Source organism: Podarcis liolepis (genome assembly GCF_965112155.1).
Source record: "Podarcis liolepis genome assembly, chromosome: 16".
NCBI classification, from domain to species: domain Eukaryota; kingdom Metazoa; phylum Chordata; class Lepidosauria; order Squamata; family Lacertidae; genus Podarcis; species Podarcis liolepis.
In genome coordinates, this window is record NC_139567.1 from 25611389 (window position 1) to 25629232 (window position 17844).

General features: G+C 46.3%; 1 protein-coding gene across 5 annotated transcripts in view; it reads left to right on the forward strand.

The window, feature by feature from the left end:
* Positions 1-17844, forward strand: part of LOC310695252 (opioid-binding protein/cell adhesion molecule homolog) — a 748573-nt gene that overhangs the window by 369792 nt on the left and 360937 nt on the right. For 3 of the 5 annotated variants that reach the window (XM_083479393.1, XM_083479392.1, XM_083479395.1), the window contains one exon: positions 14733-14817. In XM_083479393.1, coding sequence (XP_083335519.1) covers positions 14733-14817 — 85 coding nt within the window. Of the gene's footprint in view, positions 1-13479; positions 14818-17844 lie in introns of those variants that run through there. The other 2 variants (XM_083479391.1, XM_083479394.1) reach the window with 2 other exon arrangements.

Consider the following 17844-nt stretch of genomic DNA (forward strand, 5'->3'; position numbering starts at 1 on the left):
TTCCCCCACTCCTGGCAGAGGACCCCACATCCTACTTGAGACCTCCCTAGGTCCTTGGCCAATCCTCCATCTGCATTGTCCTGACTTGGAAAGCCCATGGTTGAATGTAGAAAGGAGTGCAGTCCCCAGGCTGAGGAAGGCTCCTCAGATCTTCCACAGAGCATGAGCAGATTGTGAATGCTGCCTTCTTCCATGTTGTGATGGAAGCAAAATATGGAATTATATCTATGTTTGTGTATAAGAAATAATAGGCTGCTATAATATGTCTTCTTTATTCCCTCAGTTCCTTTTCTTGATTATTATTTTCAGTTCTCTCCATCTCCATCTTGACTTCTGTCGCCCTGCATTTCTTATACTCATCGTTCCTTTCATCCAATGCTTTAAGATTTACACACAGCCCCAAACCCCCTCCATCTCCTCCTACACACAACTCCAGCTTGCCCCCGATCCCCCTTTGCAGTAAATATTATCTGGCCAAATGAGCAACCGAGAACACTTCTGACTCCCTAGAGCACGATTTCCTCTACCCTTCACTCCCCTTCCATTATTATTTTTAATTAGCTCCCATCTGTAATTACTGGTCATTTAGGAAACATTCACCGAAAAGAATTTTCAAGCTAGATCACAAAGGCATAGGGCTCTCCTCCTGCATGGTCTGCAGACAAATCATGCCCCACAGATGGTACAGATATGGATTGAATTCTGTGCATTCCCCAGTTTTGCAAAAATGAAGTTTGAAATCTCGTGGGGATTTGTCAGTGGGCTATAAAAACAGCATCCCTGATGAAATGCTGCTGCATTTATTTCCAAGCCTGGCTGCAAATAGAGAAGTGGAACTCAAAAGTAATAGTGGAAGGTGGGGATGGGGCTAGAACAAATATCTAAACAGCATAAACAACAGGAGGTGTTGAGGGCGAAGTCTGCTGAGACAGGGTGTCTGAAATTCTGTCCTTTAATGACTGCTCTCATCACTGCAGTAGGAGACTGTCTAAGATACCAAGAGCAGTGATTTAGTTGCCATAATGTAAAGAAAGCAACCATTTCATATACTGTGCTGCTTGTAATTTCTACAATTTCAGTTTGCAAACTTTTCTTTTAAAAAGTATGTTTTGGGGGGGTTATATTTCTCCCGATTTATACATTTTTGCAAGCATTTTCCCCCCTTAAGGCAATGTAACTTTGCACGTCATTTTCACTAATATGCACATTTTTGTGTATGCTTTTTGATTGGAAAACTGCATCGCATAATTCAGAGAAGTACAAATTCAGGAGGACGGCTGTCTTTCAGTTCCCTTAATGGTTCAGGAAATGCATGTTAGGTAGGCCCGTATTAAAATGTGAACTTAGTGAATTTCTCCTCCCCCTGGTCCCTACTTGTGTCTCCTCCCCAAGCCCATTTTCAGCCCTTTGCAGCCCTCCTTCACTAGCATAGTGAGCCAAGGAACTGCGGTTTCCTTTCAGGTCCACTGGAGCATATGTCCTGCATAACAGCATGTGGCCCTTCATTCCCAAACAAGCTCCTTCAAAATAGGCAAGAATTCATACACCCACACCTAGAGCAACAGGACTAAATTGTCAGTATGCTCCATATCAGCACTGGGGCAAAACTCTGAGCTTCCTACCTGTTAGGGAGCCTGGTATCTAGCCTGGCCTTGCATTGTGGCCCTGGCTGTTTGTGATCCTGCAAGTGTTCCTCCAAAGGACATGTATCTGACCAGTCTTGGAGGCAAATTGGTACCCAACATGAGTCCTACTCACAGTAGACCCAGTGGGTGGAATTCAGCTAAGTCTTACTCATAGTAGATCCACTGAATTTAGCCATATCAATTGACTTCACTGGTTCCTCTACTTTGGTGGAACTAGTGATGATTGCCACTCATTGAAGTTAAGTGCATTTCTGAGCACAATTCAAAGTGTTGGTGCTGACCTTTAAAGCCCTAAATGGCCTCGGCCCAGTATACCTAAAGGAGGGTCTCTACCCCCAGCATTCAGCTGGGACGCTGAGGTCCTCATTTGAGGGTCTTCTCCTGGTTCCCTCACTGAGGGGAGGGAGCCAGGCAGAGGGCCTTCTTGGTGGTGGCACCCTCCCTGTGGAATGCTTTAGATGTCAAGGAATTAAACAACTATCTGACTTTTTGAAGACATCTGACAGGCAGCCCTGTTTAGGGAAGTTTTTAATGTTTGATGTTTTATTGTGCTTTTACTATTCTGCAGAGTGGTTGGGGAAACCCAGCCAGATGGGTGGTGTATAAATGAAATAATAATGATTAGGGACATAGCTAACTCATTTTATTGGGCCTACTCTGAGTAAGAACTAGTTGAATACAACCCATGTTTGCTAAGTGCTGAGTGATTAAAAAGCAAATTCACCATCTGGCACATCCTAAATCTGCTCCATAAGAACAAAGCAAGAGCCCAGCTGGATCTGGCCTAAGGCTCAACTAGTCCTGATCCTGTTCCCACAACAGCTAACCAGGGGCCTATGGGAAGCCCAAAATGCAGGATATGAGCACAAGAGTATTCTTCCACATATTATCCCCAGCAACTGGTATTCAGAGAGGCACAATGCCTTTGATCCTGGAGACAGTAGTCATCATGGCCTGCAGCCATGCATTTGTACAAATTTTAAAGCTGTCCAAATTGGTGGCCAGTCCTATATCTTATAGTAGTGAGTTCCATGGTTTAACTCCATGCTGTGTAAAGAAATCCTCCCTTTTGTCTGTTCTGAATCTCCCACCCCAGTGCCCATAGGGGTTTGATGCTCATGCATGCTGAGTACTCTTTCTCTCCCCCTTCCCCCAAAATCATTGATGTCCAATGTACATTGCATTATATATATATAAAATAAAACCATGGTAGTGAGATAGTAAAATATATTAAAAGCCAAGATAGAGAAGCTACAAAGAAGCTTTAGATGCTGTTGGCTCTTGATTTACTGCGAACATAAAAGAAGATGAAGGTGTTAGAAAAATATTGGAGTAGTAAGGAAAAGTCCATTTGATGGATCTGTATGAGGGTCTTAGATTTCAGAAGAGCTGGCCGCGGAAAAACTAGAGGTGAGCATTTCTTTTCTTTCTAAACAGAGCGAGCCGTTAATGTGGAATATGGTGGGCAACAATAAATCCAACTAAATGCAAGCAGCTTTAGAGAGCCACTTTTCTTGAAAAGGACGTTTAGGTGGGGAGAAAATGTACTTGGCCAGCAACCCCCACCCCACTCCACTCCTTTTGCAGGTCTTAAAGGGTTCTGTTTGTTTGCTTGTTTTTGGGTATTGCAGTCAAAGCTCTCCCTCCCTCCCTCCCGCCAAGCTCAACTCACTTGAGTCATCTTGCAGGGAGTTCACACTCCACCCCATGTTTATGCTATTATGATGGTATTTAGCAAATTTATGGTGATGGCTCTTCTAGCCAGTGATCTCAAAGTGCTTTGGGGATGATGGTGGTGATGCATGGGGTTTCTTTAAAAAGTCTCTGTTGCAAGTACAGTAATAAAAATCTAGATCCTTGTATCCACCACAGACAGAAGGCACAACGCCAGTGTGGTGTAGTGGTTAAGAGTGCTAGACTCGTAATCCGGGGAACTGGGTTCGCATCTCCGCTCGTCCACATGCAGCTGCTGCGTGACCTTGGGCTAGTCACACTTCTTTGAAGTCTCTCAGCCTCACTCACCTCACAGAATGTTTGTTGTGGGGGAGGAAGGGAAAGGAGAATGTTAGCTGCTTTGAGACTCCTTCGGGTAGTGATAAAGCAGGATATCAAATCCAAACTCCTCCTCCTCCTCCTCCTCCTCCTCCTCCTCCTCCTCCTCCTCTTCTTCTTCTTCTTCTTCTTCTTCTTCTTCTTCTTCTTCTGTTGGTTGTGGTTTGCATGGACCCAATGACCAATGGCTCCATATTGTGTGGTGTGAGGGGAGATGGGACATTGCCCCACCTACATCAGTCTGCCATCAGCTATCTTCCACCTGCTGAACTTTTTTCATACAACTAGTTCAGGGCATGGCAGTGCCTGTCAGCTTCTCCCCACTTCTTATTCTCAGTTTTGTCCTTGTAGGATTCAGCAGGAAGGAGGAGAATGGGACAAAACTAGAATGAGTTGGGTGTGCCTGTCATTGACTGTGGTGCCACCTCCAGTTGGGCTCCCTGTCTTCAACCCTACTGGTCCCAGTGGGCACCAGCCATGACTGATAGTGAGATTGCCCAATGGAGATGACAGGGCAAATGCTTAGGGACTTCAGGAGGTTATTCTGACAAAAGCCTAACTTTTGCAATTGAAAGAGTTCAGATTTCTGTAATGGATCTGTATGGTTTGGTTTTATTATTTATTATCAAGATGTATATCTTGCCTTTCTATATATAAAAAATATCCATGGCAATTGCAACTGACAAATACAGGAGGCCCACAAACTGCCGTATGGCTGATCATTCCAACGCAGTAACGAACACTTCCTAATTATTATTTACCCGTGAAGCTTTTGAGCATAGTCACATATCTACACTCTGCCTGACATTTCTCAGTTCCCTTTTCTCTCTCATGCTCTTTCCATTGACCCCAATACCCTTTATGTATAATTGCAATTGCATCAATATTATTTTTATTCAGTGTTTTTACTGATGCACAGATTGGGACTGTGCCTTTTTGTGGGCCACAAGGCAGAGGTTCTCCCTTTGGTTCACACCAAAGCCCCACCTCTGGAGAGAGCAGCTGGCTCGGCTTATTTGGTCCCCAGGCAGACCCTGCCTCCTGGGGTGGCAAAATTGCAGCCAGTTTCTGTATGGCTATGACAATAGGCTCACTGGCTTTCCAGATGCCCAACCTGGAATGGCAGAGGAAAATTACCCTCAGGAAAGCAGCATACAAAAATAATCCTCATAGAACAGCATATGAAATCACGATGGGGCTGCTTTTTAGCAGTGTTTTATTGAAAAGCACATGCACTCTCTGGTGAGCTAGAAGGAGAAAAAAGAAGCAAAGGAACTGAACACTGGGAAACACCCTGGGCACCTTTCTGCATACTCAGCAGAGTTGGTTTCCTTTCTCCCAGTTTGTAAGGTTCAGCCCTGGTAGCTAGATTCCATTTCTGTCCCTGACTCAAATTAAGGCTTGGTTGGGTTTGGGACTGTGATTCTTGACTGAAATCCAATAGAAGCATGGAATGCTTTCTTGACCCTTTGCAATCTACATCTTTCCCTGTAGTGTAAGACTTCATTACTCTAATTATAGTCCTGGCTGGCATTTGGGAACATGCTATTAATTGGACACCAGAGTATCCAGCTGCCAGTGCCCAGTATCTACTGAAGCCCTTTTTAATAGCAGTGAGGCACATCACATTGGTGGGGGCGGGAGACAGAAAGACCGGGGTGAGGGGGAGAAATAAGAATAGTTATTGGCAAGTGGATAAATAGTCAAGCAAACAGCAAGACTGAAGAGTGTTGGAATTAATTCACACATGCACATACACACACACCAAGCTCAAAATTAGCAGCTAGGAACATGTGAGAGAAGAAAAAAGGGGAATGGAGAAAAAAACAGATTGCAGATGGAGAGGAGGTGGTGGGGAGGTGGTGTGTGGGGATAAAGAAAGAAATAATAAAGTAACAAAACGGGTTAAAAGTCCCGAGCTCCCCTTTACACAGTTGTTACCTGAACATGTAATCATAGCAGGTGTGTATACACAGTGTGTGTGTGTGTGTGTGTGTGTGCGCGCACACACACACACACGCATGCACGTGCACGTATGTGTGTGTTTGCATGCACAATTGAGTGTGTGTGTGTATGTGTCTGTGTGTCTGTGTGTGGTTGTGGCTGTGGACATGAAGCTTCCTAGCAGAGGAAGGCTGTGGATACTCAATGGTGAATGAAAGGCACTTGGCACACGTTCAGAGCTGGTTTCCTTTCTTCACAGATGCTAGGACTCTTACGTTTGTGTGTGTGTGTGTGTGTGTGTGTGTGTGTGTGCCATGCCTGTGTTCAAAAGCAAATTCAGGGCAAGGTTTTTAAACGGACCCAGAATAAGTCTTGAAACACCGCAGAATATATGATTACTATCCTGACTTATCTAGAAATCACATCTCAATAGCTTCAAAATTGCACATCATCATCTGGAACTGGTCCACTTATTTTGGGGTACAGTACTTTGAGGCAGAGTTGCATGAAGTTATATTTTCTCTTTAGCAATCAAGGTGACTTGGATTACCTGTGTGTCACATTTTGATTTTCTGGAAAATCTAGACCTTCCTTAAGTACACTGTGATCGTTTCCAGATGACCTGTTTAGTGAGCACCTATCCTGGTTTGCTTGCACAACATTTGCTTGGGGGTTGGATCAACAATAGTCATTTATGGATCATTTAGTCATATTCATTTGTGGAAGGTAAAATGATGTTGCATGAAGCAAAAACACAATTTTCAGTGCATTCTCCAATCACCTTCCTCGTAGCAAAAAATATGGGTTTTTGTGGGGAGGGGGAAGCAAGTTTGTTGCACAAGAGCAACAAATCAACTTTAATAGCAGAGCCATACTTTTGAGGGAAAGAAGCACAAACCTCTGTGTCTGGCATTTTCTAGATATCAGGGTGACTTGGATTATGCATGAAGCAAAGTTCAGGTCTCTAGGGCTGCAATCCTATGCATATTTACCTCATTGAGCATAATGGGATTCACTTCTTAGCAAACAGGCATAATATTGTCTTGCACATCGTGGAGAATTGATATTCAGAGATGCCAGTCAGCGAGCAAGGCCAAAACATCTTCACAGATATAACTCAACATTTTGAAAGCAAGGGGCGATGAGAAATGTGGGGAAACTGTGGGCAAGAGACTTATTAATGCATCAGAATCTAATGGCAAAACCTTACATTGTGCCAATGTGGTATGGATTCAGCTGACAAAATCAGCAATAACAGGACCAGTGGCTTTAAAAGGAATGCAATGATGATTACTTTGCTTACGCCAAAGGGAATGCTGATTGGTCTGGGTGGTACATAGAATTAATGTAGAGGGCAGGGAGAGTTGATTTTAATCCCTAGTAGAACTGATTGGTGGATCAGGGATGGTCTTACTACCCAGATACCCAACTGCTCATTGCCATTTTGACTTCTGCAGACTGTCAATCAATCTGTCTCTTCCTGTGTCTGTATATCCTCAACTATTGAGTATGCAGAGCTTTGTATATTTTCCTCTCTGGAGGCTGGTTCATCTTCCTTTCCAAATCAAACATGCACCCAGGCAGGGTTTGCTTGTGTGTAAATCTCACTTTTATACATCACACACTGGTATTTCAGCAGTATTTCTGAAACAGGCTCCATGTGTCAACAGCTTCTTATCCCGAGGGGTAAACACCAATTTACCCAGCAGACCAGAAAACTCTTGCAGCAGCAGCAGCAGCTGAGAAAGTCTGCCTACTTCTTGTGCACGGATATGGGGGGGGGGAGTGGAGTGGCTGGCCTCTTTGTGTAATTCTGGCTTGCAGCCTGTTGGATAGCACAGTAGTCCTCAATCTTTCTACCCCTGCTGGTAAAGAACCTCAGTCTGCAAGATAGGTCCCATTCAGTAGTGCGGCTAGGCAATTTTAGGTTCTGGATTTAATGGTTAAATGTGCATTGCTTTCTTTATTTCAAAACATGGTAAGCCAGCTCTACTGCATTGGGGGCCCCCTCTTGCTCATTCTACAGGGTGGGGCTCTGAGCGTCTGCCACAAAGTTCTTCACTGATGGTGCCACTGACCCCATTTCAAGTATTCATCACAAATGTTCATCTTTCTCTGCCTCTGTGTTTTCTCTTTCCTCCCTTAAACTCTACTGAACTGCAACATACCCTCCAACATTTATCCAATGAAAGTAGGGATGTCCCATTCCATAATGAAAACTTTACTATTTATACCCCACACATCTTACTGGGTTGCCCCAGCCACTCTGGGGGGCTTCCAACATGTATAAAAAAATAATAAAAGAACATTAAACATTAAAAAAAACAACCACTTCCCTATAAGGATTGCCTTCAGGCAGCTTGGGGGTTGGATAACTCCATACCACCCAACATTTCTCCAGTGAAAATAGGGACATCCTAAGTGAAAGCAGTGCATTCCAGGTTCAAATCAGAAACCAGGATAGCTTCTCTAAATGAGGGGTGTCTTTGGAAAATAGGGACACTTGGAGGGTCTGCTGCAATACATAATTGCAAGGTCTTGGTGTGTCCCCCACCTAGCTCTGGGAATGCCTTATTAGAATAAAACCCCTGTGCAGTCTGTTGCTCCCTCTCCTTTCGTAGCCTTGAGTAAGATTATTCCCGGGAAAGAAGGTTGGGAAGCAGAGTGTCTTCATGGACAGAGTCTGGCCATGTCAGCTGAATTGTGAGGCTTTCCCCCTTTCCTATTTGTATCCAGTGCTTCCTCCAAACAGGTTAAAGCAGCATACATGGATGCAATTCAGTTTCGTTCTCACAACCACCTCATGTGATAGCCCAGGCTGATAGGAAAGTGATTTAACACAAGGACACTAAGTGAGATTCAGGGTATGAGCAAATATATGAATCTTGCTCTTTGTAGTCTTAAGGTCCAACCCTTAAGTAAGCCTCACTGTGTCCAGAAGATCTTACTCCCAGTGTGCATAAGTTTTATAGCCTTGTAGTTCAATATCCTAGGTATGTTTACTCAGGCCCCATTAAGACTTTAATATTTATTATTGTTGCAATAAAAAATATCCAGGATGAAACATCTTTTAAAGGAAAGTATGCGTTTCAAAGAAATAAATGGCAAAAAAAATTAAAAAAATTCAATAGGGCTAACTTCCAAAAAGCTGTGCACAAGTCTCCATCGAAAACCATGTCTGCAGCACCAGACTGTCTTCATCTTATTGGTCAGATAATTCCCCTCCTCACCCCCTGATCAAATTGACTACTAGAAAGTTCACCTTATCCATCAGGGGGCATTTGTATTAAGATTGCTGGATCGGAATTATTTGCTCCTTGGCTCCTACTGTACACATCAGATTGGTGAGAGCATGGACTACTTCTGCATTTACTTTCCCAAAGAGCATGTAAAATATGATTCTAATCTGTACTGTTGATTGAGAGTGAGCTCAAGGTTAATTAACCCGGCCTTTCTTTTTTCCTTTTTGGAGTGGGATCTGAACAGATTAAGATAGTTTTAACATTCTATAAACCTATATTAAAGTACACCCGTTAGCTGTGGCCAGCACATCCATTATGTCAAGTGTGTAGGACCCTTTTCTCAGCCCAAATGTTGCAATCCCTTGTGAGGGCAACCTTCCAGGTGCCTATATGCCATATTACCTTATCATAATGAGGACCATATACAGATAAAGTCATTCTAATATCACACTTACTTTTGCTTAACACCAGGCTACACCATGTCTGGGGTGATCAGCTGCAAATGAGGACTGTTCCTTTAATTGCTAGACAGAAGAGGAAATTCTGGCAGGTGCTGTTTTTCATGCAGGGAGTGAGAAAAGCTGTAACTGCTGAACTTCCCACAGAAAGCCAGAGAAATGGCCCATCTAGCTGAAAATTTCAGGCAGGAAGCCTTACTAACCCTACCTGGAGACATCAATGTTGAACCTAGGACCTTCTGTATGCAAAGCAGATGTTCTAACACCAAGACAAGGCTCAAAATGGAATGGTGTGTGTGACCAATGTTGTGTTAAGTGTTGCTAAGCTGGGAGCTACAACTCTCACCATGTCTCACCATTGGCCATGCAGAGTGGGGCTGATGGGAATTGTAGTTCACTAACATCTGGATGGCCGCAGCTTAGCCACCCTTGCATTGGCATAAAGAAGGAGGATTTTGTTGGCACAACCATCCCTGCTTCCTCAGGTACAAGTGGAAAGTGTTTTGGGGAAGAGCAAACTTGCCTAGTCAGACCAGCAGTGACTCTCTAGTTATTCAAACAGGAGGCATTGTCCAGTTCTACCTGGAGTTGCTGGGAATTGAATTTGGGGAAGTCTGCATGCAAACCTGATACTCTTCCACCGAGTTATAAGGGTTTTGTGGCTTCCCTTCCCCCAAACAAAAAACAGGCTCAATTAATAAGAAGATGCCTTATACAGAGTCGGACCACTGGTGTGCCTTGCTCTGTATTGTTTACATCACTGTGCTGTTTTTGTACTACAATTTCCCTCATCCCTAGCTAGCAGGATCAGTGGCCAGAGGTTATAGTCCAAAAACAGCTGGAGACCCAAGTTTGGAAGCACTGGTCTACACTGACCAGCAGCAGAGGTGATTTAGGGCATCGCGACCAGTTCCCCCACACTGGGTGCTGAGCTGAAGGAGACTCTGCATCCCGTTGCAACTATGTCATAGTGAATTGAGCAGAGCGGAAGGCGAGAGGTGGGGGTCACCAAATGTTGGCCTTGCATAGGGTGCCACTGACATTTGAAAGACCAAAATCTACCCCTGCTGGCAACATCTCTCCAGGATTTTAGCCTGGAGTTTTTCAGCCAATAAATGCCAGGGATTGGATTTAGGACTGTCTGCATGAAGAGCAGGGGCTCTCATGTTGAGCTATGGCAGAAACACACAGCTGGCCATTGCTAAGAGAAGTTTCTCTGGAATCAAGAGACTTTGCCGCAAAGTCACAAATAGTAGCCAAGGGAGCCTAGCTACCTCTCCTCTCCCTCTGCTTTGCTCCTTTTTTTGTCTTTCACACATTCTCACAAATTGGGTCTCCAAGGACCCTTCCATTTTTAATGCTCCAAAGCCTCTAGCTGTGTCAGAAAGTTGTGGTAGCTGCACTTATTTTTATTTGTTTATTGCATGCTGCCACAGCAAGCCCTCCTTTGTAATGGTTTCAGGGTTTGCCATACAAAACAGATGCACAGCAGACAAATGTACCCCCCGCCTGATATGGGGAGCAGAGGAACCTTATTCTTGGAGCCATTGGTATGCATACTTAATACACCAGTTCCAATGGGGCCTTTCAACAACATACTTTAAAAATGCACTGCTCTGTGTGTGTGTTTTGAAGTTTAATGTTGAATAACCCACTCATGTGCCTTCTTTAAACTTTCCTTAGAAGCGCCCCCCATGACACTCCACAACAGAACCTTGCAGGGCTGTTGTGATTATAAAAGGGTTGAGAAGAACCATGTGCACTGCCCTGAACTCCATGAAAGGGAAAGAGAGATGTAATAAATAAGTACGTACACTGGTTTACTCCCACACTACATGGATACCTATAGCTCAGTTCCCAGAATGAGATGTAAACAGGTTGCATTAAATTGGAGAGCATCAAACAAATAGGTGGGAGGAGGAACAAGGAAAGACAGAGCTCTATTTTAAAAGTTCTGCTTTTAAAATTGTATTCCCTGATTTTATTATTCTGCTGCACTGGGCAGGAAATGATCTCTGTTGTTCTTTCAGCTGTAAAGTTGTATCCAATGTGAGTCCTATGTGGAGTAGACCTATTGAAAGGAATACACTGAACTTAGGCATGTTTGTTAACTTCAGCGGGTCTATACTCTGAATAGAACTTAGTTGACTAGTGCCCAACTAAATTTTTATTACTTCAGTGGAATTTTAAAATTCATCATACCTTGATTCTAAAACATGGTTCTGTGATTTCAGATTCCATGATTCCATGCATCAAGATGCCAGCCATCTTGCAACAAAGCTGGGTTCCAGTTTGCATCTGCATTGCATTCAGAAAGACCCTGGTTCAATGCAGGAATCTCCAGCTAGGGCTGGGAATGTCCTGCATCTGAAACCCTAAGCTGTGGCCACTGCTCCATTTGGGCAAATGGGACATTGCCCCACCAAGCTCAGTTTGCCCTCAGCCAGCCCCCTGCCTGCCTTCTCCTTATTTGCAACCAGTGCAAGGGATGTCACTGCCTTTGTCAGCTTCGTCCTCCTGCATAGTCTCAGTGTTGTCCTTGCAAAATCCAGCAGAGAAGAGGAGAGAGGTGAAACTAGAATTAGTTGTCTTCATGCAGTGACAGCTTGTACCTATTGGAACTGGTAGGGTGGAAGACAGGAAGGCCAATTTTGCTCTGCTTTTGTCCCCATCTTCCTCCCTGCTAAGTTTTGCAAGGGGCTACACTGAGTGATGCAAGGGACATGGGTGGTGCTGTGGGTTAAACCACAGAGCCTAGGGCTTGCCAGTTAGAAGGTTGGTGGTTCGAATCCCCGCAACGGGGTGAGCTCCCGTTGCTCGGTCCCTGCTCCTGCCAACCTAGCAGTTCGAAAGCACGTCAAAGTGCAAGTAGATAAATAGTTACCGTTCCAGTGGGAAGGTAAATGGTGTTTCCATGCGCTGCTCTGGTTCACCAGAAGCAGCTTAGTCATGCTGGCCACATTACCTGGAAGCTGTACGCCAGCTCCCTTGGCCAATAAAGCAAGATGAGCGCCACGACCCCAGAGTCGTCCACGACTGGACCTGATGGTCAGGGTCTCTTTACCATTACACTGGCTGAGAGGAAGGAAGAATAAGCTAGCCCTCTGAAAAGGCAAGGTGAGACAACCTGCTCAGATGGCAGGGTCTGCCAGGGCAGCAGATCCCAGTGCCAATCTTTCTCTCCCTCACATTCTTGATGTAAATCTTCCCAGACCACTTCTTTGCTGTTGGAGATGGGGGTGCTATTTTGGGGTCTACCTTTGGTGCCAAAATGTCTTGGGCCAGTCCTGATTGTAAGAAAACAGGCAGTCAGGAGTAGTAGCAGCTGGCTGAGGTTGATGAAGCAGTGCATCATTTGCCTTAACAGATCAGCCTCCATTGGCTCTGCCCATCCTTCACCCTTGCACCACCTTCTGTTTGGGCACCCTGCCTGCCATCCCACCAGCAGTACCAGCCAAGCCATATCTCAGTGGTATAGCCTTGCATGCAGAAGGGTCCATGATCAATCTCTGGCACCTCCTAGTAGCGCTGGGCAAGTTCCCTGCTTCAGCCCTGGGGAACTACTGCCAGTCAGTGTAGACAATACCAGGGAAGATAGGCCAATGGCCTGGCTCAGTATAAGACGGCTTCCTATACATCTTCTGTATCCAAATGGGGTGCCTGCCAGTCAGAGCAGGCAATGCTGAGCTAGATGGGCCAAGGGTCTGGCTGAGTAGAAATAACTTCCTACACCTCTCCTAATCTGAAGCAGAGTCTTGTGTGACCCCATGACTGCCTCCCTGCATTTTTGTTTTAAGCTAGCCAATCCCAATAGTGTCTCTGGGTTTCCCATTCTGCCTCCCAGCCTCCTGACTCCTGGAAGCGGTGTGTGTGTATTGCTATTGCTGCTGCTGCTGCATGTCCCAGCTTGGTGCATGTTGCCGGTGCTGCAGCATTGAGCGCGATGGCAGCAGCACAGCCGTGGGGGTGGGGGGACCCCGCTTTGCCCAAGCCTGGCTTATGCCTACTCCCCGTCCTCCGCAGCCGGACCCAGAGCTCTGGCTCCGGGAGGGTTAAGAAAAAAGCGGGGCGAGCTCCTCGCTTTCTCTATCCCCCCTCCTCTCCGCCCAACCCCGCCAGCCCCGCGGCCGCTCCGCTGTCCTCCGCTCCGCCGCCGAGATTAATGCGCGGCTCCTGCCCCACCGTGCAGCGTGTGGCTGTGCCGGGGAGCCCCGAGTGTTGGTCAGTCGCTGCCATGACAACCCTCGGATGTCGGCGGGCGCGCGCGAGAGGGATTCAGAAGAGATGCTCCCGGCGAGGAGGGAGAGCGGAGCGGGGATGCTGAAACTGGCGGCGGCGGTGGCGAAGAAGAAGAAGAAGCAGGAGGAGGAGGAGAGAAAATCGGCGGCAGCGGCGAGAGCAGGAGGAATAGCAGCTGCCAACGGTTCCCGCTCGCTACTCCTGCCAGCCCGCGTCCTTTAAAGTGCTGGAGAGAGGCAGCCGAGCCTGGTCCGAGGGGCTCCTCTCTCACTGTCTCTCTGCCGCCCTACCTGGAGCTCGCTCGGGTGGAAACGGAGAGAAGCGAGCGAAAGCTTGCCCTTTGCAGAGCCTGCCAGGAGCGGGCTGAGTCCCCCCAAACCCTTGCCTTGCGAACCTTCCTTGGACTTTGGAGAGCTCTGTCTTGACGCAAAGGAAGTTTGGAGTGACATTCTGTGTGTGCGGATTGTAATTTATATAGGATCATTGGAGAAGGCTTTCAGCGCCCAACTTGCCCCTCTCCCTATCCTTGGGTCCCCCCCTTCTCTCGGTCCTCCCTTCCTATTTCCTGCCCAAGAGAGCGGGTGGAAGAGAGAGGGAGAGAGAGTTGCATTGCCCTCCCTTCTTGGGTTATAAACTTTTGATGCCGGATCTGCGCAGCGCCTGCCCGACGGAATCTTAAGGTGGCATCAGGGAAAAAAGAAGGAAAAACAGGCGGGGAAGAAGAGCCGTGACCTTCCTTCTTTCCCCCCTCTCTCTCTCTCTCTCTCTCTCTCTCTCGTCTCTGAGCTCAGCCCCGTGCCAGCCGCCTCCTCCTCTTCCTCCTCCTCCTCTTCTGCTCCCCTCAACCTCCTGCGCCCGGCACCCAAGAAACACTGGGGACCACTTTCTAGATGCTGTTTGGGAGCTTTGGATCTCCGGTTTCGGATTGCCTCTGGGGACTTTGCTAATCCGTCCGTCAGGCGTCCCTTTCTCCGTCTCTCGTCTCTGCCTTCCACCCCCAAAGAGCCTCATCAGTTCATCTCTTTCCCACTACCACCGTTGCCTATCTTTGCCTTGAGGAAAGCCCAGGATGGGGGTCGGTGGGTGCTTAGTCCTGCCCTGGCGGTGCCTGGTCGTCCTGTCTCTCAGGCTCCTCTTCCTTGTGCCCGCAGGAGTGCCAGTGCGCAGCGGAGATGCCACCTTCCCCAAGGCGATGGACAACGTGACCGTCAAGCAAGGAGAGAGCGCCACCCTCAGGTAGGAGCAGATGCTGGGTAGCTTTTTTTTGTGTGTGGCATGGCTTCTTATTTATTGCCCGAGGGCATTTTGCTTCTTTTATGATGGAGCTGGATAAGGTTCCTGGTGTCTGGGAGGAGAGCTTGGGTGATGATGCCAAGGACGGTGTTGGTGGGGAGGGAAAGGGTAGTTTCAGGCTGGCACCGGCCCTTCTTGAAGCAAGGTTGTTGTGTGATGATGTGGTGTCTGGGAATGGCGATGTGCACGGGAACCCTGAAATCCTGCTGCTTCCCCGAGCTTGGGGGCATATCAGGCTGCTGGGATAAAGGTGGAGGAGGGATGCTGGCGATGTTGTGAAAAAGCCATTCGGAGGATGGCTGGCTGGCTGGCTGGCTGGCTGGCTGGCTGTGGCGGGATCTGCAGCAGAATGTTGTGGACACGTTTGACTGCTCATTATCAGCAGTGGAATGTGGCAGGGAAGGGTGGTGGAGATGAGAAATAGATGCCCACTTCTTCTTTTTTAAGGACTTGCATGCCAAGCAGTTCAGTTAGTCGTGTTTTGTGGCTGGTGCCAGGGTGTGGGCTCGTTGGAGAATGCAGGTGCCAGACAGTTGGTGAGGTTGAAGTGTCAGACAGAGTGAGCTTTACACAGCCCCGGGGACATTGGTTTTGTTTTGAAAGTGGTTTAGTGCAAGAAGGAGCAGGTGTGGCAAGAGGAGATGTGCTGTGCATGTGTTCTGGTGTGGGGCACATTGGAGGTTTGCATTTCATGGCCCTCCCCCTCCCTATAGATCTAGCTGGTTTCCAGGGCCCTGATGTCTCTTTCCCACCCCCGTGCAACCGTTTTATAGTCTCTGCACGAATCTGTTAATATCAAATCAATCTTTTACCCCTGGGGCACCTCCTATGAATTCACATGGACTGCTTTTGTTTTGTTTTTTTGTTCTACCTTGCACTGCTTAGCCCTGTGAGAAATGCAGGTGGTTTATATACAGATGGCCCACTTCTCTGCCAACCCTCTCTTTTCAGTTCCTGACTGAGTTTTACACGCGCAAGCATTGCCTCTAGAAGCAGGGTGGTGGTGGTGAGATTTTGGATGTCTGAAGCATAGTGGAGAAAAGCAGGCAGCCTCGAGTGGTGGATATACTTGACTCACCTTTTAATTTTGAACAAAAGGAGGGGGTTGTCCAGAGATACATCATCAGCATCATGACATTTGAAGTACCCATCTCGGTTGTATGGCTTAAATGCTACCTAGCTTGATTGGTCAGTGAGGCAAACCACGCCCAGGAATGCAGAACTGGGCCAAGCAGAAGATTCTGTGTATGTGTGTGTCTCCCCCAGGATTTAAATACTCTGTTTAGTCTGTAATAATAGTAATAATTTGCTTCAGCCATCTGAAACTGTTTTTACTAACCCATTATTTGAATTCTACAAGCATATGCCTGTACACATATGCCTTTTGTTTTTTTGCAATAAGCTGTGTTTATAATTGTGAAAGTAACAGAAAGGGACGTGTTTTAAGGATGGTGCTTAATTTCTAAAATGATAGATGCTGTGATTCATACCTTTATAAATATCAAGCTCTCCAACCTATTGCTTGCTACAAATCAGTCACTCAGGTATCATCAGTGGGTCGGCTGCTTTACAGAGTATAAGATGACCTGGAAGCCCCTCAGCGCTAATCTTGGACACATAGCTTCTGTTTGCTGTATATGCACATTGAGGGATTTGCACTCTGAGTATGCTCTGCGGCACCCTTTACCATTACTTCATGAACTCCAGGCCTGGTTTTGACAGCAGGGTCATTTGCAGTTCCACCATCAATCTCTCCATCTGCCAGAGTATTAAGTACTTGAAGCTGGAATTATGACATTTCAGGAAAGTTTTAGACAAGCCAGAAAATAGAGTTGAAACAGCATTTTACTTGTGCAGACCACATCACCCTGGGGCATCTGACTGGACTTGTGAAGAACACATGAGCATCATTCTATGATCAACTCACTGGGGGAGGAGGGAATATGTGGTCTCAAAAGTATTGCTTGACTAAAAAGCCCATCATCCCTGACCAACAGCTATGGTGGCTGGGGTTGATGGGAGATGGAGCCCAACAGCACCTAGTGGGCTACAGGTTCCCCATCACAGAGCTAAATGAGCTAATAGGGTCACTCACAGAAAAGATCTGCCAGTAGTTACAATCCTATGTATGTCTGCTTTGAAGTAAGATTAAGACCCATTGAGTACAATTGACCTTGCTCCCAGGTAAATTCATAGGGAATTGCATCCATAGGAGCATCTCCGCACAGCTGAATTAAACTGGAATAACAGCAGCATTTTTTTTCTTCTGTAAGGAACCCTGCAAACTGTAATTCCTTAAAAGAAAGGGGCTGAGAATGACTGACACTTGGCTCATCCATGCTTCCTCCATTCATTTCCCATAGCCATTCTCCTCCAGATCACCAGTTTCCCACACTTTCTCCTCCTTCAATCCATATTTTCCCATGCTCCTCTCTTTTTCAGAGTATATCTGGTATGAAAACAAAAACAAAAAACCAAGCTAGATTGAGGGAAGGAGAAGTGTGGTAGGACAGTGATTTGGAGAAGAAGAACATCTTGTGGACAATGGAGAATTAATGGAGGTTCAGGAAGCTTGTTACCCACATGAAACAACAGTATACATGAGCCCTATGTCTCTTTGGCACTTTTAGAAAACTACAGCTCCCAGGATTCTAAGAGCAGCCAAGGATGGTAAAAGTAGGATGAAGCCAGTGTAAGGGCTTTTCCAGAGAACCTGTTTATTCATCATTCAGCCTGCTTTTTTCTTGCACAAAGCTTACATGGAGGGAGGTTAGACTATGTCCAGTCTTTGCTTGAGCATTTGTTCACAATGCAGCAATGAGCACAATTAGTTCATACTTTTCGGTACATTTCCTTATCATTTGCCTAACCAGAAAAGTCACTTAAAAGAGCAGATTTGTTGTGCTAGGACGACAGAGCCCTTTAACCCATTTTAATTGCACACACCTGAATTTCCAACATGTGCTTGGG